The 22,711-nt window shown below is 35.8% G+C and overlaps 2 protein-coding genes across 2 annotated transcripts; one reads left to right on the forward strand and one right to left on the reverse strand.

Moving 5' to 3' along the window:
- Positions 1-540: 540 nt before the first annotated feature.
- LOC107599802 (DEP domain-containing protein 1A-like) lies at positions 541-9,281 on the reverse strand. Its single transcript, XM_016291488.1, has 12 exons — positions 8,976-9,281; positions 8,294-8,559; positions 8,072-8,204; positions 7,870-7,991; positions 7,284-7,414; positions 7,148-7,195; positions 6,846-6,983; positions 5,308-6,168; positions 2,938-3,110; positions 2,647-2,820; positions 2,287-2,466; positions 541-1,368 (listed from the first exon to the last, which is right to left on the reverse strand). The coding sequence occupies exons 1-12, from the start codon at positions 9,021-9,023 to the stop codon at positions 1,225-1,227; spliced, it is 2,418 nt and encodes an 805-aa protein (XP_016146974.1). The 5' UTR covers positions 9,024-9,281; the 3' UTR covers positions 541-1,224.
- A 1,705-nt stretch (positions 9,282-10,986) lies between these two features.
- On the forward strand, positions 10,987-22,638 carry LOC107599804 (DNA excision repair protein ERCC-8-like). Its single transcript, XM_016291490.1, has 12 exons — positions 10,987-11,364; positions 11,580-11,675; positions 11,805-11,906; positions 12,032-12,155; positions 13,015-13,096; positions 14,234-14,302; positions 14,972-15,038; positions 15,683-15,786; positions 19,354-19,478; positions 20,520-20,717; positions 21,016-21,111; positions 22,052-22,638. The coding sequence occupies exons 1-12, from the start codon at positions 11,288-11,290 to the stop codon at positions 22,112-22,114; spliced, it is 1,203 nt and encodes a 400-aa protein (XP_016146976.1). The 5' UTR covers positions 10,987-11,287; the 3' UTR covers positions 22,115-22,638.
- The last annotated feature ends 73 nt before the right edge of the window (positions 22,639-22,711 follow it).

Raw genomic sequence — 22,711 nt, forward strand, 5'->3', positions numbered from 1 at the left:
AATAAAAAAGATATATGAAAGTAATGAAGTACATTGTTGTTTTAGTATTTAACAAGAGTCCACATTACCACAATACAAAAAGTTGCCAATTGTCCATAGTCATGGGAACGTGGCATGTGAAAAGGCATTAATCACATTTCTTTGTTTACTTACCTGGATGGCAAATTATTTGTTTTCCAGGGCCAGAGCACCATATCATTCATAAACAGAGATTGGATGTGAATACTGATGAAGGTCCTCACAGAAGCACTTTTCACAAGTCAGAAACCACAATGACATGCACGTGTTCGTACCTTTCAAATACTGGCAATTATTAAAAAAAAGTAAAAATTAATTTCACACAAACAAAAAAATTGCATTTTTAAAATGTTTATTGCATAGATCAGGAACAGTATAAGTATTTAGGGTGATACAATAAAGTAATAAACAACATAAAACGTAATGGATTTGGCTCACTTATGCTCATTAACTCAATACAGTAAAACCATAAATCAATCACTGTCCAAGATTAGTCTTTCATTCTTAATTTGCAAGCCACTGAATCAGTACAATGAGTGCAAGATGATAAAACACTGATAAAAGAGGAATATAAGCAATCAGCAGATAGTACTGACTAGAAAGAAAATATATACATAAGAAATGACAAGTTAGCGCATTTGAAATGGCAAAAAACCATACTAGCTTAGTAGCCAGGAAACTCCTACATCACATAGAAACTCGATATATTTGTCTTTAGAAGTCTGAGTGAACATTTTCTATGCACCTGAATAGTGAAGACACACACAAAAAAAGAGACCATAGAACAACAAGGGACTAAAAGTGACACATAAACAACGTTACAAGACTAAAAATAAAATCTTCATTTCGTTTCAAGAAGTCTCCATGTAAACAGCATGTCAAACCTATCTGCATAACATTTGCTGTGGGTCCTCTGAGCTTTTGTAGATATGACACTATGAATGTCTGAAAGCTCCCAATAACTTACAACAAATCACACGCCTTAAATAAATAACATTAAAACTAACAGACATCTGTACTGAAACTGAAAAAAAAAAATTCACTTCACTAGAGAGAAATACCATAAGAAACTTTATAATAAAAAAACACTACCAAAGTTACAGTTCAGATTATACAATGCGATCCAATGCAACAGATCAACTAGAGGTCTTTAAACTCAACCAGTCTCCCAAAATATCATTCATACTTAAACAATTTAAGAGGTATTCAGTTTTGAATACTGAAGGTTTTGGCTTTTTTGATGCTTAACAGCATTGGCGGTTTTATCTTTGGTTTATCTGCAAAAAGCTGAGCTTCACTCTCTGTTGTGGGAAAACGTCTTGAGTAGATGTCTGGATATTCCTTCTGAAACTGAGAAAGAACAACAACAAAAATAATTTGCTTTTGTATGTGGTCATAAAATTAACTGGAACAAACTATGAATCAACACTTTGGTGTTAAGAGGATATTTCAGTGATTAAATTACATTTCATTTTGTGTTTAATATTTACTGACAGAAAATAACAAAGTAATAAAAATCTTTAAAGGGGTCCTATTATGCTTTTTCACTTTTTCAACTTTATAAAAAAAGAGCATAAAGATCTACAAAGTAAGTTATAAAGCTCAAAGTCCACTTCAAAAGGAGATATTTTATTGAACAGAAATCAATTTTCAAAAACTACAACGAACGACTTGTTAGGACTACAAAGCATTTTTTCCGGGATTTGTGATATCACAAACATCAACGAATGAGACGAGACCTGGTTGAGCTGCACTAGAGAAGGCAACGAGTGTTATCACTAAGACGGAGACACGCTAGCTTTCCCAAGGCAGACGAACTTGGAGTGGTTACAATCATCCGGGTTTAAAATCGCGCTCAAATTGGTTTGATTTTGATGCAATATTTACACTGAAGCTCGCAGGCGGCTATGGTAAGAGGCATGACATGTCCCGACCAGGCGCCGAGTGCTGCCAATCACAACACACACTGGCAAGCTAACCAATCACAGCATATTTCGTATTTCAGAAGGCGGGCCTTCATTTGATACAGGAACCATTCGAGCCGTTCATGCCAGACTGGGGAGAGAGGTGTTGTAATAGTGTAAAATATGTGAAAAATAATGTGTTTTTCAAACAACCTAGTATGAGAGCCTGTTCTAATACACCCCCAAAACAAAATCAAGACTTTGTAAAAGAGCATAATAGGACACCTTTAAGGTCTTATTTTGTATCCCTTTCGTGGAAACAGCAGGATGTTTACGAGATATGAGAAGTTCAGTAAATAAATACCAGTTTTAGCTTCTTTTTCTTCTCTTTCACAGACATGGTCTTGTCCTTTATGAGACTCTCCAGTAGGTCAGCAAGGGCAGTCTGGGACACAGACAGTTTCTGCTCTTCAAACTCCTGAGTGCTGATCTGCCTGCAGAATGAGTAGGTCGGCATGGCAACACCAGAGCCTGGGTGTGTGGTCTGAGATCCAGAATGCATGCAAATGAATGTTGGATAAACAAAATATAATGCACCGCTGAATAAATATTGTATTTCTAAGAAATACAAACCCGATTCCAAAAAAGTTGGGACACTGTACAAATTGTGAATAAAAACAATGCAATGATATGTGTAATTTCCATGTGGTTTGTCAGCACTCACCAGTGATTTGAGGTAACTGATGTGATCTTCAACAGCTTTGTGCAGGTACACAGGCACCTGAAGGACCTCCTGATGGTGATCCATTAAAAACGATAACAGCCTTGTAGCCAAGAGTTCGTCCAGATCATCCACCTCCTCACAACTCAAGACACACCTAGAGAACGTCTGCACCAACTGCACACACATAAACACAAATGTGTATGTAACGTATACGAAATATATGAATGTGCACAAAAGGACATGAAAACAAAATGAGATGATAAAAAGGTAATTAAAAAAGGACTTCCTGACCAGAGTCCGTGTTCCAATGACGTCATGCAGCCGCGGCATGTCGACGTTCTGGCTCATACGCGAGATCATTCGCAGAAGCAGCTGTAGTTTGCGGCGACTGGCGGGCGGCAGGAGTAACGTGCAGAGCTGAAGGCCCTCGATGGCCACTCGCTCCTGTGACGGCTGCAATAAACCTGGAATGTCATGTGACTCCCATGTAACCGAAATTAACCACAGCACATGACTTTAAAGGGGTCATATGATGTTGCTAAAAAGAATATTATTTTGTGTATTTGGTGTAATGAAATGTGTTTATGCGGTTTAAAGTAAAAAAAAAAAAAACACATTTTCCACATACTGTACATTATTGTTTCTCCTCTATGCCCCGCCTTTCTGAAACACATCGATTTTTACAAAACTCATCCTTCTGAAAAGCGAGGTGTGCTGTGATTGGCCAGCGCGCTGGATTATCCAGTGCATTGTGATTGGCCGAATACCTCAAGCATGTGACGGAAATGTTACGCCCTTTGCCGATGCCTTGTACGGAGCGACGAAACAAAAACATTAAAACCCATTATAATCGAGGTATTTGTTGCATCCAGTGGGGACATGATTACGGATAATAATGACTTATACTGTCTTTTTACGCGTTGCATTGCATCACGCCGTGTAAACATAAAACCATGTCTGCATTTGTGATCGGAGAAATGACAAACGCTACTCTACACTGCTCAAAAATCTTGTTTGAATCGTCAATTCTTTAAATATAAAAAAACGTACTTACAGTCTGTGAGTCAGAACAGAACAGAACATTGTAGTCTACTCTACCAGGATCAGTAAACAGTCCTCAATAAAATGTGCTGCCCACATCTGAATATTTGGGTTGAACTGTTTTGGAACAGTGTTGTAAATACAACTTAACCACTGATTTCTAGTCGTGTCCTCTTTTGGAAGGCCAAACAAAGTAGTTTCGCGTTCACAATGAAACACAGCGTCACACACGGCGGCCTAGAGTGAGCGGTGGCGGGCGAGCTTGCGGCAACCACATGTGACGACCCCGGGCTCGACTCCGCTTTGTCCATGGTGAAAGCCGATCCGGCGATCCACAGCGCAAAGTTGTTGTATTTCCTCAGCAACCAGCACGGATCAGCTCCAGGCATGACAAAGCGGATATCGTCCTCTTTTGGAAGGCCAAACGAAGTAGTTTCGCTTTCACAACCTTAAATACACACAAAATGAACACACATAAAGCTTGAACGTCACGTAATCAATGCCAATGACCAGATCTCACACACATAAACTTCTTTAAGCAACAGAATTGCACCTATAAAAAAATTTATATATTTTACATTTCAGTAAGTAAATAAAATGTTTAGAATATTTTTTTTTAAATTCTAATTATATATATATATATATATATATACATAGAAGTGCTGTCAAACGATTACAAATATACATAATATATAATATTTGATATACAAATATAAAATTTGTGTATTTATTTATACATACTAAATATACAAAGTATACACATATATTATGTAAAAAAATCATTTAAGTTAATTTTTTTCCTCATTAATGTACACACAGCCCAAATCCAGGTGTGAAAAACTTGTTGCCTCTTTCCCAAAAAGACTCATGGCTGTATTCGATCAAAAGGGTGCTTCTACTAAATACTGAGCAAAGGGTCTGAATATTTAGGACCATGTGATATTTCAGTTTTTCTTTTTTAATAAATCTGCAAAAATGTCAACAATTCTGTGTTTTTCTGTCAATATGGGGTGCTGTGTGTACATTAATGAGGAAAAAAAAATTAACTTAAATGATTTTAGCAAATGGCTGCAATATAACAAAGAGTGAAAAATTTAAGGGGGTCTGAATACTTTCCGTACCCACTGTATATAAAATTATTATTATATTACTGCTAATTACAAGAAAACAAAGAAAATATGCAAACACACACACCACTCTGGCCTAACCTGTTTTTTTTAAGCAAATTTTTTTCCAAATAAATAAAGGGGTAACACATAAAAATAAAAATTAGTAGCCAAAGTGTGCCATAGAATTAGTTAGCATTAAAGTGATAGTTCACTCCAAAATTAAAATTCCATTATACCGTTCCAAACCTCTAGGGAGATATTTAGCAAGAAAATAAGAGTAGCTTTTTTTCCTCTCAAGTATCTCCTTGTGTTCCATGCAAGAAAGTACAGTAAATCATACAGGTTTGGAACAACATGAGGGTGAACACATTTTGAGTTTTAATTTTTGGGTGAACTATCACTTTAAGAATTATAATTCACGTTAGTCTGGCAGGCACAAACAAACACATGCTCAAGCACAAACAAAGAAGCATATCCTCATGGTTCATGTGTGTTTTTCACATGCTCTTACTTTGCTCGGGGTGGCGTGCTAACGGGGGCCAGGTGGGTGCAGGTTTGCTTAGGTCCAGAGAGCTCTGACAGCATCTGCTAAAGCTCGGACCTGCCCTAATGTCCATGCAACTTCCATGCAAACTGAGCAAACCAGGACCTCTAAGGCCAATGCTGGATGTGGAATCTGGCCTCATGGTAATTTCAGCCACAGGAGCGTGGATTACATACATTTCTCTATTCTCCTCTATGTCAAACAAGTTACCGATGCTTCTGGGCCGGGCCCTGGAGGGTCTCTGGTTGGTTCTGCGAAGATCTGAAGGGAGTTGTGAGCTTGTGTTGTTGCTGGAAGTTTGAACACAAGAGTTTATGGACACGGAGGAACCTTGAAGTTCAAATTTGAGGTTTGGGGCTACTGGAGAATCTGTTTGAGAGGATGATTTATCACTGCTGCAGGACTGTAGGCTTTCAGATGATCTGAGAAGTCTGTTCTTTGAATGGTTATCAACAATTCCCTCCAAAGAGCAACTTCTTGACCGAAGCCTGCCAAATGGGACTTCTGTTTTGTGAGCCTGAGGAATTTCTAGATAGCTACCGTCCAGCCATTCTCCATCGCTGGCCCTTCTACCTCTATAAATGGGCTGCTGTGCCCTATGGGTTTCTAACTTAGTCTCTGCTTTTGAACTGAAAACTTCCCTCATGGGCGAATCGGCTTCATCGAAGGCCTCCTTTCTTATTAAGCTCAGCAGGAGGCATTCGGTCGATTTGAACAGGTTGGCAGCATTCACATTTGGGGTTTTGGATGGCTGTGGGCAGTTGGGTTCCTCCTGGTTTTTACGCTTTCCACGTTGAGTTTTAGGAGCCGTGATGTAGCCACACATAACTAGCAAAGGACCAGACAACAGAACATAAACAACAAACAGGCAGGCAAAGACATTCAAGAATGGGGTGAGACATTTAAAACAGAGCAGACAGAGTTAGTTTTGAACATCATTTGACACCACAAAAGCAGTGCAGTCAGTAAAAACTGTGACTCCACAGTTTGTTCCATCAGTATTTTATATATTAATACCCACAGCCAAATGATTTAAGAAGTTCTTTAGGAGGCATTTCCCAGAAAGGATGAAGTGTATGAGTATTCAAACAATCCAGGCCTGAATCTCAAATTACATATTATTAACCCATTTTTCCTGCTTATGTAAAAAAAAAAACATCAATCATGTAACAAACCATATTTACATAAACTGTCAAATGGATCCACTACCATTCAAAAGTTTGGGGTCAGTAAGATTTTTTTTTAAATGTTGTTGGAAGAAGTTCATCAAATCTGCATTTGTTTGACCAAAAACACAGTAATATTGTGATACATTATTACTATAACTATTTTCTATTTGAATAGATTTTAAAATATAATTCCTGAATTTTCAGCAGCCATTACCTCAGCGTCACATGATCATTCAGAAATCCTTCTAATATGCTGATTTGGTGCTCAGAAAAACATTACTTATTATTATCAATGCTGAAAACCATTGTACAATCAAGCATGTGCTTCATACATACCCAAGATGTTGACAAAGAGTTCATAGTACTGCTGAGTAAGCAGTGGCTGAGAAAGGCTGTAGAAATAGTCTGAAACCGTTTTAAACACATCCCGCTCAAAGCCTGGGTAAGATGGTTGGTTTGAGTCATACTTTGGCCCTTGATGGATTGGAAAAATGACAAAGCATTATTATAAAATCAATTAATTATCTATTATATCATATATACAAAAAACACATTATGAATGTTATCTTGATCCGGCTGTAGTAACATTTTAAATACTTATTTCAACTTCACTTAATTTCACAAGCAGCATAACTTACAGTTTGCAAGACATTTCATGGCAGACAAAACCCAGTGTGGCAAATCATCTATGGAGGGGCACAAAACAAGACAAAATAAACAGAATGCAAAAATATGATGTTCACTACAGACAGAAATGACATGTATATGGCCTACCTGTCTTATCTTCCAATGAAACGACTCCATGTTTATTGACTTTGGTCATATTATACACAATGAACTTGGGATTGACTTGGGCTGGATCCAAAACATCTTCAAGAGACCCTGATCCCACCAACTTCTGCAAACTGAGCATTCAGAAGATGATATAGAACATCATGTAGAACATATTTAAAATGTTGTTGTTGTTTTAATTAATTTATGTAATACACCCTCTAATTAGAACAGTTAGACATGTAACAGAATTTCCTAGGGGGAACACTGCAAAAAAAGACAATATAGCATCACATTTTACTCTATTATTATTTATTTTGGAATTAATTTCTACATCAAAAACAAACCAGCAGTGACCACTAACAAAACAATTACCATTGTGGACATGCACCAAAGTATTATTTAAAATACCTCGATATGTCTTGTAAATGCCAAACATTTAGAACCAAGCAATACATCAAAGCATTACATTAGATAATCTCGCTACTTTGCAAGTGACTGCAAGCAGGAAGTACTTTTGGTGCAAAGCTGTGTAGGTCAACGCATGCAAACTATATGTGACAGATGGTGTGGGGGGAGGTGGGCTTACTGTGTAAGTGTGACATTCTTCCAGATGACTTGAATGTCGTCCTCTGTGAGTTCCCTGCAGTGCTCCGTCTCGCTTGAGGGAGATCCCACAGGAGATTCTTGTGCTTCTGGATCCACATTTTCCTGTGTGAAATAGCAAGTGGATATTATACATCTGCAATTAAATTTCACATTGACAACACATTGGAAACAACAAAAATTACCAATATTTCTTTGTCAAATTTCTTAGAGCCCCTAAATTTGAAGAAACTCTCCCTGTCCATCATAGATATGCTCTTTTTTCTCAAAACAGGGGCACGGTTAGGAACGGGCTTCAGTGGAGATGTTGATGGAAATCTGAAACATATTTAAACCAGACAACACTATGATTCTCTATACATTTTCACCAAAATTCTTTCAAACCTTTCTAAAACAGTTTATCATACCTGTAGAGCTGGCTGTTGTCCTCCAGGTCTTCCATGCCCCATCTACCCTTCACATCCTCAATAACATGGTTCTTCAAGAACTTTTTTAACAGCTGGATTGTCTGCTGTCTGGTGACCTCGGGTCCAAAATTGCTGTTGTTCTTCAAGAGCTCATGTAACCAGTCCACAGCTGCTGATGCAGTGAAGCAGTTCATGTAAACTCTGAAGTGCTGTCGGTGCTTCTTCAAATGCATTCCCGCCCGGAATAGCTTGGCCACTTCATTCCACTGGAAAATAAAAAGATAACATCACATGAAGAGCTTGTAATCACTTTATATATATATAAAAAAAATTAATTAATAATAATAATAAAACAAATATGCAGGGAAGAGCGTTGTTCTCCAAGTTTATAACTGTTACTCTTTTTGTTCAAAATGTTTTCACAATTGACATTAAATATACAAGTAGCAAAAGGCATGGTAAATAGTTTTAATGTGAACTATAATAACATATATAGCTAAAGAAACACCTAACAATAAACATAGCACTCCTATAGCTCAAAAACAACAACTCAATTTGTTTAACAAAAACTGAACAGCTAAATAAACGTGCATTATAAAACTGAGATGCAGGTAATTGGCCTTGTAAACAAATGCGATACATCACCAGACCAAATTTGATCAAAAAGGCAGGAGAGACTCACCAGTTTAGTGGCCCTGTATGGACCTGGAGTCACGATGTGTGAACTCATTGAAAAGATACAGCCGTTTACATTATTCCTACATATACGGGAGAGTTTGTTTTTGATTTACTGAACACATTAGGCTATATTTAATAGTATTACTGAATATATCGATAGCTAAACCCGCTAATAGATATGTCGCTGGCTGTGTAAACATATAATCCGTGGACGTTTTAATCCTCACACCCGTTTGAAATTACAACGCTAACGTTTTGGAAGATTGTGATTGGATGGTTTGTTTGGTCACATGATCTATATTTTGGCTGTCAAAATATCGGTCTGATTAATGATAAACTCTCAAAGATGTTATTTTTTATTATGAAAATCCAAAGCTATTATCTGCAAAATATGTTGTTAATTTCCTTATATTGAATGCAAAAGTCTTCATTCATAAGGAAAAATGACTTAAATATCCTTTCTCTTTCCCCTTTTTCTTGCTTAATTTGACTTTCATTTCATCTTTCATTTTAGACTTACAAATAACAAAAATAGTGCCACTTTTTTATGCATTATGACAACTTTTCTTAAAAGATGTTGTAATTATATATATATATATATATAACTGCTCGGCATATATTGAACGGTTTATCTGGTAGGTGCTCGCCTTTTATAAACTAATCACATTGAACAACATGCTCTATATAATGATATGTACACAAAGTTACTATAGTGTAATTTACATTCATATTGGTGGTGTAGAACAGTCGCTAGTAAGCTGTGTTGCTAGCTTTTAGCTGTCAATGATACCTACCGAACTTCATTAGAGAACTGTAACTGGTTTAACAGTTTTATCAAATAATTTTTAAATATAAACATGAATACATAAAACACAAAAGAAAAATCATAAATCTTTACTCGGTAAAACAAAACTCCTATATTTGCATGCTAAACTAGCTAGCTGACAATATGAGAAACAAGCGCGCAGCCATCTTTAGAATGTTGTCTTTGAACTTTTTTGCAGTAGCTCAATACAGTGGAAAATGCACTGCATTGTTGTGTTATACACCATTGTGCAGTACTCTGCATTCCATTTTTTATTGGGTTGATTGATTGTGTTTTCCAAGCTGAATCCACAAAACACTTACATTATGCTTTTTTTTATTAATAAAATATCTTAACATGAATTTTGGCTCAAAACTGTCTAATGTCTGCGTGATTACTATAGTATTCTTGAATCTTAACCACATTATTTTTCAATGCATAATTTCCTGTGAATGTGAGACCTTTGATTCATTAGCCACTAAAGGTAAATAACTAGAAGAATAACAAAGTGCAGTAAATATAAAATGCCTGTGTTTATGATTATGATAATAAATTGTGTTATCATATATAAATAATAAATACCAGTTTGCAACATAACAGGCTGGTAAAGTAAATTAACTGGAAACCCTTATGGATAAACATAATATATTGATAAGTGAAGCTGCAAATTCTTTTTACACATTTTCTAAGTAAAGTGCAAAAGGAAATAGACAGAAATGATTTTAAATTAGTCTCTACTGATATTAATCATTTTCAATATGGTGAGACAGCACATCTGAAATATCATTTAGATTAAACTGAATGCATAAAATGTTCTACAACATTTGGTGATTTGATTTTGAAACAATCCTGAAGCAGAACGCTCAGAAAATTAGCAGCATATATATTTTTTCTTTACATCATTTTACAATCCATTTCAGTGATGTTAAATGAATAGTTCACCCAAACATTAACATTACTAAGTTTGTTTCTTCATCTGACCAGATTTGGAGAAATTTAGCATTACATCACATTCCTATCCAGTTGATCCTGTACAGTGATAGGTTCCGTGAGAATGAGAGGAAAAACTAAATAATAATGCACATAATTGACATGACTCCAGCCCATCAATTAATGTCTTGTGAAGTGAAAAGCTGCTCTCTCCTAGTGTACATACACTTTAAGTCGTAGGTTACACAATAACCTAGCATTAATACTGTCATCTGATTGGTTCTGGCTCCCGGTCTGACCAATCAGAGTTCGCGTTGTAGACACGTCACAACATGGCTGCCTCCTGTCCAACAAAGTGCACAACAATCATTTAAAATCTGAAATAGATCGTATACATTTAGTGCGTTGTGCAGAATGAATTTGTTTAGTTTAAAAACGCGGTTTTACAGGCTAAAGAATCGCCACTCAAACCTTGGGCAAAAGACTGTAAACAGACATCTATTATGATTATTTCACTCTGACAACACAGTAATTCCGTACAGTACACAAATAAACATAAAAGCTTCAATGTCTCTACAACGATGCTGAGTTTTCTTTATGCCAGGCAATCAGGGCTTGACGACCCAGTTCGTCTGAGACGTGCAGAGTCTACAAGAAGGTAATGCTGTAATTTTTCCTCACAGAGGTTTCTTCTTTAAGAGTTTTAAAGGTTTTAAATATATACATTTACAACCGAAAGGATAAACAAAACAAACAAGTAAATAATTTTTACATTTATTTGGATGTCAATTCATACATTTAATTGGATGTCAAATTCATCTAAAATGTCACTGAAAAAGTGGCATAACCCAATCTCCCATACTGTATCGTTAGGGTGCTGAGTCTGGAGTTGAACCACAATAGAGATGTTGATCGTATTCATGGCAATGGAATTAACACCCTGGACATTGAGGCTATTGATGGAAGATAGTAAGTGTACTATAACCACAGAATTCACATTTATGTATATTTGCATGTAACACAATTATTTTCTTGTGATGATCCTTACAACAACAAGACAGTAATTACTACACATTTCTGGCCGGGTTTGCATTCCAGTATGTTGTCAGGTGGATCTGATGGCGTAATTGTGATCTATGACTTGGAAAACAACAGCAAGAAGCCTCAATACACTTGCAAAGCAATCTGCACAGTGGGCAGGTCAGTATGACTCCATTCTCGTTCACAGTGATCCAGTGACCACCAGATGGCAGTATGATATTTTCTGATTTTAATGTGTGTTTGCATGTTATGTGTGGCTTTCACATCTCTGTTTTTCTGTGAAGGTCCAGTCGGCATGTGCATAAATTCAGCGTTGAAACAGTGCAGTGGTATCCGCATGACACTGGTATGTTTGTATCCAGTTCATTCGACAAAACCTTGAAAGTCTGGGACACAGAAACCCTGAAGGTGTGTCTATGTCCGTGTCTGCAAGATTACTAATTTATTTATTTTTTTCTCTCCTTAATAATATTTTGTATGTATGTATGTATGTATATACACATATTGCTAATTTCACTTCTGGTTAGTTGCTAACTGCATTTAATTGGCTCTGTCCTTGCACAATGACAACAACGTTGAATCTAATCTAATCTATAAGTATACATGACCACCTGCTTTTACCCAAGCCACAAAGTCCCCACAGATTTTTCCCACAAATGTAATTTAGCAAATTATCCAACAACTGAAAGCAGTAAGCCTTTGTGGAACCACCAGTCTGCTCAAACAGTGGTTCTTCTGTGGTGTCAAATGTCCCTTATCTGTTGGCCCTTCATCTGGTATTTGCATTGTAACTGACACACAGGAACGGTGCCCAAGCAACATTCAATGCCTCCTGCTCCCTTAAGCACATCTAACATGGGTGTATATACAGTGGTGTGAAAAAGTGTTGGCCCCCTTCCTGTTTTTTAACTCAGCTTTCTAAAATAATGTGGTTACTTGCAGTTCTTTCATGATTTAACAATAGGGGGCAATTAATTTTTCACGTAGGGCCATGTAGGTTTGGACAGCTTTTTTCCCTTAAAAAATGAAATCATCCTTTAAAAACTGCATTTTGTATTTACTTGCATTATCTTTGTGTAATATTTAAATTTGTTTGATGATCTGAAACATTAAAGTGTGACAAACATGCAAAAAAATAAGAAATCAGGAAGGGGGCCAACACTTTTTCACACCACTGTATGTGTATTTCCCTTTTAAAATATAACTTAACCACATTAAGTTTCACTGAATATGATTATTTATGTATTCATGTATTTATTTATTTCAGCCAGCAGAGGAGTTCCAGTTTGATGGTAATGTCTACTGTCATCACATGTCTCCTATAGCCAGGAAGCACAGTCTTGTAGCAGGTGTGTTCTCTGACCAAACCAAACCTTCTGCATGTGGCTGTTGTTTTGCACTTCTGAGCACTCATTACTCTTTGATTTGATTCAGTTAAAAATGTAGAATCCTTAGAGCTGTAGAGTAGCACATTCAAAGCTTCTACATCTTCAGATGACCTTCAAAAAAAGAGTTTATTCCTAAAATGTATGTTTTAGATAGATGCTCATATCTGCTCTAGAATATTCTTTAGGTAAAGTGGAAGTATTTGAGGGATCTTTATCATCATTTTCATTAAATGGGGAGATGGTGAAACATTTCCTGCTTTAGATGTGAGACGTGAGGGATCTAGGCCCTTATCTCCTAATCAAGAAGGACAGGTTATGAATGCCTCCATGTCCCATTGTCTCTGTCTTTTCTTTTCTTTTCTCTCTTTCTTTTTCTTTTTTCCCACTGAGTTTCAATGAACTCCTAATTAATTTTTCCCCCACTTCCATTTTTTCAGAAAAAAAACAAACCTGTTTTAAGAAGACTTTTTCTTAATAATCTTCCATAGTATAATAAGAAGTGACATGATTATATGCTGAATAGCCAAATGCAACCTTCTCTATAATGTAATATTTATCACAAGTTAGGATCTGCCCTGATACATACGTTTGTACATATGATCAGTCTTTTTGTCTTCACTGAATTATCGTGACATCAAGGCCTTTACAGAATTTCACACTTGTGTTCAACTTCATGCATGTCAAACATTATTCATTTTGGGTGTTCTGAGTTCTCCTGTGTTTGAGGCATGGTTCACATCAAAATTTCTGATAAATTTGGCCTGACAGCTCTGACTAACACCTAGTTACTGGAAACCATTAAATTGTAAATGTGATGTGTGAAAATCTGACATCTCACATACTTTTTCTTGCAACTACATAATCAGAATAATTTTTAAAGATTATATTCAACATTTTCCCAAAAGTTTATCATTTGCATTCCAGTACATAAATCTTATAAAATAACAAAATATTGTGCAATTATTGCCACAAACACATATTGGTGTGTTCAGTGTGTGTTGCCCTTAACACTGGGTTCAGAGCTCCTACAATAACAGTGTGTCTGAGCTGTTGTATTATTCTTTTCTCACTCAGCTCTATTGTGCTCTGTGTTGGCAGTTGGTACCAAAGACCCCAAAGTGCAGCTTTGTGATCTGAAGTCTGGGTCGCGCATCCACATCCTTCAGGGTGAGTAATGCCAGTTGTTTCTGAATGGAGACAGCCCTGGTGGAGGGGTATTGTACTCTTTCAAAAGCCAAAGGCTCAAATGTTTTGAACAGACATCAAATCCTGGCCATATTAGCAGCAATTTTCCCAGATTTTTCTTTTCATCTTTTCATCATCAGATTTACACTTCCATTCAAATATTTGGGGTTGCTAAGATTTTGTAAAGTGCATTAAAACAATATTATTGTGAAATATGGTTATAGTTTAAAATAAATGTTTTCTAATTTAAAATATTTATATTTAATATTGTGATGCAAAGCTGAATTTTCAGCAGTCATTCAGTGTCACATGATCCTTCAGAAATCATTCTAATATGCTTATTTGGTGCTCAAGAAACACTCTTATCTCTGTATATCAATGTTGAAAATGATTGTGCTGCTTAATATTTTTTTGTGGAAATTGATACATTTTTTTCAGGATACATTGACAAATACAAACAGCATTTATTTGAGATAGAAATCTTTTGTAATATTATAAATGTCTTTAGTGTCACATTTAATCAACTCAATGTGTCCTTGCTGAATAAAAGTATTAATTAAGTATTTGACCCCAAACTTTTGAACGGTAGTGTACAAACATTGAGAGTTGGCCAAAGTGTCAGTTATCATAAAAACAAGTTTTCCCTGGCAGGTCACAGGGGCGAGATCCTCTCAGTGAGATGGTCTCCACGATACGAGCACATCCTGGCCACCGCCAGGTAAGCACTTCCACACCTGCACAAATGTCAATGCACTCACCTTTCATTTGCTACCATAACAATAAACAGCTAAATCTTGTGCTATATGATGCTGTTGTTTTTTTAACTATTGAGGATTACTTATGGTACATTTTGTTGTTTATATAATCAACTCACATGCAGTATTTATGCATAATGTTATCAGTCTTCTCAAAAGATTCAGCACTCACCTGCTGTTTGCATAATGTGAGTGAATGAGAGTGAGATAATTAGCCATTGGGGACTTTTGAAACTGTCCTTCCTGCCTGGAAAATGAAGAAAACAGAGTTGTGTGTCAGCCTTCTGCAAGATTTTTTTGCTAAATCTATTTTACAAGTAAACTGAGATCAACATTTGAACTAAGCATATAAAGTTCTAGGAAGAAACTGATTGTAGGAAGACTTTCAGGCATTTTGGCATCTGTTTTGTTTGGCATCTAGTTCCCAAACGAGATTGCTGATGGTTGCCTAATTTAGGTGGGCATAAGGATGATTGTGTTAGCATTACATAAACAGAGGGATCAAACTTGTTTAAAGGCCAGTTCTGAATCTGGCCTCACCATCTGTAGGAGATTTATTTATCTTGCATTATTGCTAGTAACTCTTGTGCAATGGACTTCCCATCAGCACTGACAGTAGGGTTCGTGTCTGGGATGTGAGAAGAGCTTTGGGGAGTCTTTTTACTTTGGACCAGCACAATGGGGACAAATCCAAGGCCTCATCTGAAGCAGGTGAAATCACACTTGTTTCATCAAGCCTCATGGGGATAAATGTGTTTTAATCTTTACACAATATTCGGGAAAATGCATGTTAGCTTATGCATACAATTTACAATACTGTCTCTGAATGTCATCATCGTCACAAAGGTCACTTCTAATGATGTGACCAAGATATTTGACCTTATTCACCACAGATAACTCCTGTCCAGCCAAATAAAAAGAGGGGAACACGGCCTTACGGTCCTCCTTTGTCCTCACCATTATAACAACACTCTTTTTGGTGTTAAACTTTAAATCATATTGCTCACCATAGTCAGAGCAGGCTCTAAGCAACTGTTGCAGCCCAGCAGAGTAAGGTGACATTACAACTAGGTCATCTGCATACAGTACATGGTTCAAAAGTCTTTCTTCCACCATGCAGCCAGTCTTACAGTTTTTAAGTCTCTGAGTAAGATCGTCCATATAAAGGTTAAAGAGCATGGGTGACAAAATTCCACCCTGTCTAACCCCATTTGTCACTAAAAAAGGCTCCGATATTGTCGTGCCCCATCTAACCAGCATTGTTTGGTGTGTGTACCAAAAATGCAGAACCCGGACTAGGTATAATTTTAAAATAATAACGCTGCTGTAATTTTACAAATAGCTTTCCATGATTAATGCGGTCAAAGGCTTTAGAGGCATCTAAAAAGCACAGACACATAGTGGAGTTCTGCCTTCTGTACTTACTCACAGCCTCTTTCAGTGCATAGATACACATGCTTACTTTTTCAGTCCCATGCTTACTTTTAAAACCAAACTGCTCATCATTGGTAATAACATATTGCTGAAATCGATCCAGTAATATTGCTTAGACATCACGCTGGCTAAGGCAATAGGCCTATAGTTTTCTGTGCTAGATATTTTCCCTGTTTTGTCTTTAATTATAAATGAATTGTAATCTGTTAGATTTTAACTGAAAAGCATTTGATAGATTGTTCATGAAGCTGTACTCAAAATAGAATTTACTGTGTGCATTCTATAAAATGCATTTATGTGAATAAATATTGCTACCTAAATAGTGCATAAGAATTCATATGCAATTTTAAAGCAAATTTAGATGATACGTTTTTTTAAAGATATCAGACTGTTGCCACAGCGAAGAGTGCAGCAAGCAAAATAATTAAATGACAAATAATATCTGTGTGTAAAAGATGCTGACAACTCCTATTGCTGCATCAGACAAAGAGCTGTTTATATACTTTATAGACCTGTCTGTAATCACCCACATTATACTTGCATGTATTTTTTTATTTTCCTTTCTTTAACATTTGAAAGGATACTATGGCAAAGTTATTGCTTTCCTTATTCAAACTGATTTTTTCCCACCATGAATATATGGTTTTTCTCTGAAGAATGAAATCTATATCATGCACTTGGAAAATTATGAGCTATATCACCGCTTATCGACACTAAGGGTGTGACAGTACACTTAGCTCATGAGATGAGACAAAATACAGATACTTGGTTCACTAGAACAAGACAATATTTTAATACTACTTTTAAGAAATTTTCAATGACAAAATATGTCTTTTAATTACAAAAAGTAAAACAGTGCAGTTGTATTTTGAAATATTTTAACTAATCTAGGGCTGTAACTAATGATTATTTTGGCAATCAAGTAATCTACTGATTATTTTGACAACTGAGTAATCTGATATTTTTAGTAACAAACAGACCTAAGTGAAAACCAGGCTTTAGTATGACTATTTATATATAAACTAACGATGAGGCAATAATAATTGACTCAAATAAAATATCAAAACCAAGTAATTACATGGTTTTATTGAACAACACTTTTAAAATACATAATGTAATATGCCTATACATATTAAGTAAATTATGTACTGTATTATAGCAAATACCTGCAGAGGGCGCCACCGGCCTGGTGATGTTTCACTTTACAGCGTGATTAAACGTTCCATTAAATCCATTACATTTTAATATTTGGCCACATGCAAACTCAGAAACGTTTATTTTGAAATCGCTATGTACAACAAATGGCATATTTAGAAATAGGTTGATGTATTGTCCTGTGTTGGCAGAGGTTTATGAATGATTTACGTTACAAATCTAGTGAGATAATGCACCGTTTTCCCAGATGAACGTAAGCAATTCAAATTCACAGCATATGCAGATGAAGAGTTTAGCCCCTTTCACACATACAGCACTGGTAAATGACCATTAAGAGATCATGTGTGATTCAGGACCTTTTCAAAAATCCCGGTAAATTTGTTCTGGCAATCATATCGCTCTTATGGAGATGACACGATTACTCTGAGCTGTTTACAAAGCTCCGCTGCTTTTTAATTAGTTTTTCTATATAAACATGCGTTAGATGGACAACTTTGACCATTGCGCCTCGCAGCTTTTTGTCGCGCTTCTCCATTCATTAGGGCTGCGACTCTGCAATTGGATACTAATGCGCGTCTCGTGTTTATAAGAGCAACATATTCTGATTGGCTAAATGTTGGTTTGGTTGAGAGTGTAAGCTGTGCTCCTCTCATGCCATTGGTAGGCGAACTCATGGACTCGAAAGTGATATCAACAAGTTTTTTTTAAATGTAGGATTATTTTTTTACGCAGCCAAACGCTGCACGCCGGAGAACTTTAAGCCCTGTATATGTACAATACAAATATTTTTCTTATATATAGGTGCATCTCAATAAATTAGAATGTCGTGGAAAAGTTCATTTATTTCAGTAATTCAACTCAAATTGTGAAACTCGTGTATTAAATAAATTCAATGCACACAGACTGAAGTAGTTTAAGTCTTTGGTTCTTTTAATTGTGATGATTTTGGCTCACATTTAACAAAAACCCACCAATTCACTATCTCAACAAATTAGAATACTTCATAAGACCAATAAAAAAAACATTTTTAGTGAATTGTTGGCCTTCATATATGGCTCCATTAATCACGATTAATCGCATCCAAAATAAAAGTCTGTTTACATAGTGTGTGTCTACTGTGTACAGTATATTTATATGTATATATAAATACACACACATACACGTGTATATATTTATGAAATATATGTAATATATATTTATATATTATATATTCATATTTTAATATGATTAATATATACATGTAAATATTTCTTAAATATATACACGTACACTCTTAAAAATAAAGGTGCTTCACAATGCCATAGAAGAACCTTTTTGTCTAAATGGTTCCATAAAGATCCTTTAACATCTGAAGAACCTTTCTGTTTCACAAAAAGTTATTTGTGGCGAAAGAAGGTTCTTCAGATTATAAAAAGGTAAGAAAGAGATGGTTCTTTAAAGAACCTTTGACTGAATGGTTCTTTGTGGAACCAAAAATGGTTCTTCTATGGCATCGCTTGAAGAACCTTTTGAAGCACCTTTATTCTTAAGAGTGTATGTGTGTTAATGTATAAACACACAGTACACACACACATATATTATGTAAACACAAACTTTTATTTTGGATGTAATTAATCACGATTAATCGATTTGACAGCCCCAAAATAAAATGTAAAAAATATATAATATATTATGTTACTTTTCTTCCAGTGAACACAGCACACAATGGGCGAGTGAATGGATTGTGCTTCACAGCTGACGGACTTCATCTGCTCACTACTGGGACAGATGATCGCATGCGCCTGTGGAACAGTGCCACAGGGGAAAACACATTAGTGAGTAGCAGTTAGGGCTGTTTGAAGACTTTCATAATACCTAATCTCTGTTTTGTAAAGAGTATCAAGAATTATATTTTGAGCCTATGTTCATGCAGCAAAAGGAATGTCTTCACTCATGACTGTGTTATTGGCCTTCTGTGGGTCAAAAAAGCTAAATATATACACGTACACTCTTAAAAATAAAGGTGCTTCACAATGCCATAGAAGAACCTTTTTGTCTAAATGGTTCCATAAAGATCCTTTAACATCTGAAGAACCTTTCTGTTTCACAAAAAGTTATTTGTGGCGAAAGAAGGTTCTTCAGATTATAAAAAGGTAAGAAAGAGATGTTTTTTTAAAGAACCTTTGACTGAATGGTTCTTTGTGGAACCAAAAATGGTTCTTCTATGGCATCGCTTGAACCTTTTGAAGCACCTTTATTCTTAAGAGTGTATGTGTGTTAATATATAAACACACAGTACACACACACATATATTATGTAAACACAAACTTTTATTTTGGATGTAATTAATCACGATTAATCGATTTGACAGCCCCAAAATAAAATGTAAAAAATATATAATATATTATGTTACTTTTCTTCCAGTGAACACAGCACACAATGGGCGAGTGAATGGATTGTGCTTCACAGCTGACGGACTTCATCTGCTCACTACTGGGACAGATGATCGCATGCGCCTGTGGAACAGTGCCACAGGGGAAAACACATTAGTGAGTAGCAGTTAGGGCTGTTTGAAGACTTTCATAATACCTAATCTCTGTTTTGTAAAGAGTATCAAGAATTATATTTTGAGCCTATGTTCATGCAGCAAAAGGAATGTCTTCACTCATGACTGTGTTATTGGCCTTCTGTGGGTCAAAAAAGCAACTGAAAACATGAAAACAAGATACAATCATCTGAAGACACTCACATGTTTTCTTAAACACTTTCTTTATTAATGACAAGAAATATGTTCTTTAAAAAAATGGTGATGCATTTTTTTTTTATCTGCTAAGCTGTTAATTTGTTGCTAAGAAATCCTTATTTCTCATTAACAGGTGAACTATGGGAAAGTCGTGAATGAGAGTCGCAAAGGCCTCAAATTTACCGTATCGAGGGGCTGCAGTCCGGAGTTTGTGTTTGTGCCATGTGGCAGTTCGGTAGCGGTGTACGGGCTTCACTCGGGAGAGCTGATCACTATGTTGAGGGGACATTATAATAATGTAGACTGCTGTGAGTTCCACCCAGACTATCAGGTAATGTTGATCCTGATGACTTACTTAGTGGTTTAGTCTTTACTAATAAACTAAACAAGCTAAAAGTATACCATTAAGTAAAATAATTTAAAGCTTCTGAGGTCTTGCAATTACAGGTGCATCTCAATAAATTAGAATGTCGTGGAAAAGTTCATTTATTTCAGTAATTCAACTCAAATTGTGAAACTTGTGTAGTTTAAGTCTTTGGTTCTTTTAATTGTGATGATTTTGGCTTAATGAGATCTGTATTAGCTCATAGACTCATTGTTGACTGTGAATCTGTGGAGTGCATTTTTAGGAGCTGTACAGTGGAGGTAAAGACTGTAACGTCCTGGCCTGGGTCCCAGTGCTGAGACAGCCTGACATTGAGGATGATGAAACCAACTCTAAAAGGGTAAAACAGTTTGAGACATTTTTAATATGAAACATATTGTGTATTTTTACCGGCTCTTATTTAAAAATCTGAGGTTGATTGAATTAATGGTGCACCTTAATGAAAAATACAATGCGCTATGGATCAGCTGTTTATATCTTATACAGATCTGCAGGTTTGGGCTAGGTGGGGCAGAAAGTGAATCCTAATTTGTGCTCACATGTACACATTTTGCAACCTTGCTTATGTCTCTCAGCCAATAGATAAGATCAGATGTCCTGACAAAAACTATGCCCATTATGGCATGCTTTCAGGTGCAGTTGCTATCAGACATGGTATACGTGAGATGTGCATGTTACCTGGAGTCACATCTTGACAGCTTGTAGTTTATCAGTCACTCAATGTTTTGTGTTTAACATCCTGCTCTACCAGTTTTTCTGGCAAAAAATCTAGTACACATTTTCATAATCGCATTGTATTATTGCATCACTGATATACACATATTAGCTATTAGCAATTACATGGCTTAGTGATGTAAGTTTTATTTTTAGTCTTGTATTTGGAAGAACTTTAATAATTACACAACAGTATATAATTTTTATTTTTTTAATAAATTGAATATATTTTTGTTTATTATTATTATTAATTAGTTTTTCGGTATTATTATTATTTTTTGTATTATTGTGGTTTGAGAAATATATTTGAAAACTTTTTAGGTTTAAAAAATATGAATTCTAAATATTTTCACCATTTAGTTTTTTCAAAGTGTCACACAAAAATATTTATAGTTTTCATTAAAATTTTTGAAAGTTTTTTTTTTTCACCATAACAGCTTCAAGTTCATAAACTTATATATGCAACTGTATCATCTAAGCAATAATTAAACATCACTGAATCGCGTAGGCCTATTAATGATTAAATGTTTGATGTTTCTGAATATTCTGGATGCATATTTTTACAGGGTGGAGCACAAGCTGCTATCAATCCTGCTTTTGTAGATGCCTGGAGCAGCGATGAAGACTGACAGAAAAAGGAACCCATCGCTCTGTTTTCTAACATCCAAATAAACCACTATTTACATTCCCCCAGAGGTTAAATTGCTCTTACTGCATTCAGTTGAATATTGCATCGATGGGTGCATATAAAGTCACTGTAAAATAAATCAAAAAGACTCATGGGTGTTGAGTACTTCCATTGGTTGTGACCTACTGATTTGCCTGTGGATATTACGTTTAACATTGTCTTGAGCTTGTGTCTTGGACTTCACTTCTACGGGTATTGCATTTCAGATATGTGGACTACAAGTTCTCATATCTTTAGAACAAATAAATACCACGATTTAGTGTAACATTGTTGATTGTGCTGAACCTATTTGTTTTTACTTCTGTGAGATGATCAGCAAACTGTTTACGCTTTATTTTTGAGCTTTAAACATTGAATGTAGTTAAAAACAAAGGTCCATGCTGACACTGTATCATTTGTACGGTGGAATTTATGCTAATACATACTGTTGTCTGTTTTTGTTTTTCTAACTTGAAAAATAAAGGAACTTTTCGAAATCAATATATTGTGACATCCCTAATCTGTCGCGATTATTTGGCACAACACTTCTGATCTGATC

This window comes from Sinocyclocheilus grahami, unplaced genomic scaffold (genome assembly GCF_001515645.1).
Source record: "Sinocyclocheilus grahami isolate Dianchi unplaced genomic scaffold, SAMN03320097.WGS_v1.1 scaffold272.1, whole genome shotgun sequence".
NCBI classification, from domain to species: domain Eukaryota; kingdom Metazoa; phylum Chordata; class Actinopteri; order Cypriniformes; family Cyprinidae; genus Sinocyclocheilus; species Sinocyclocheilus grahami.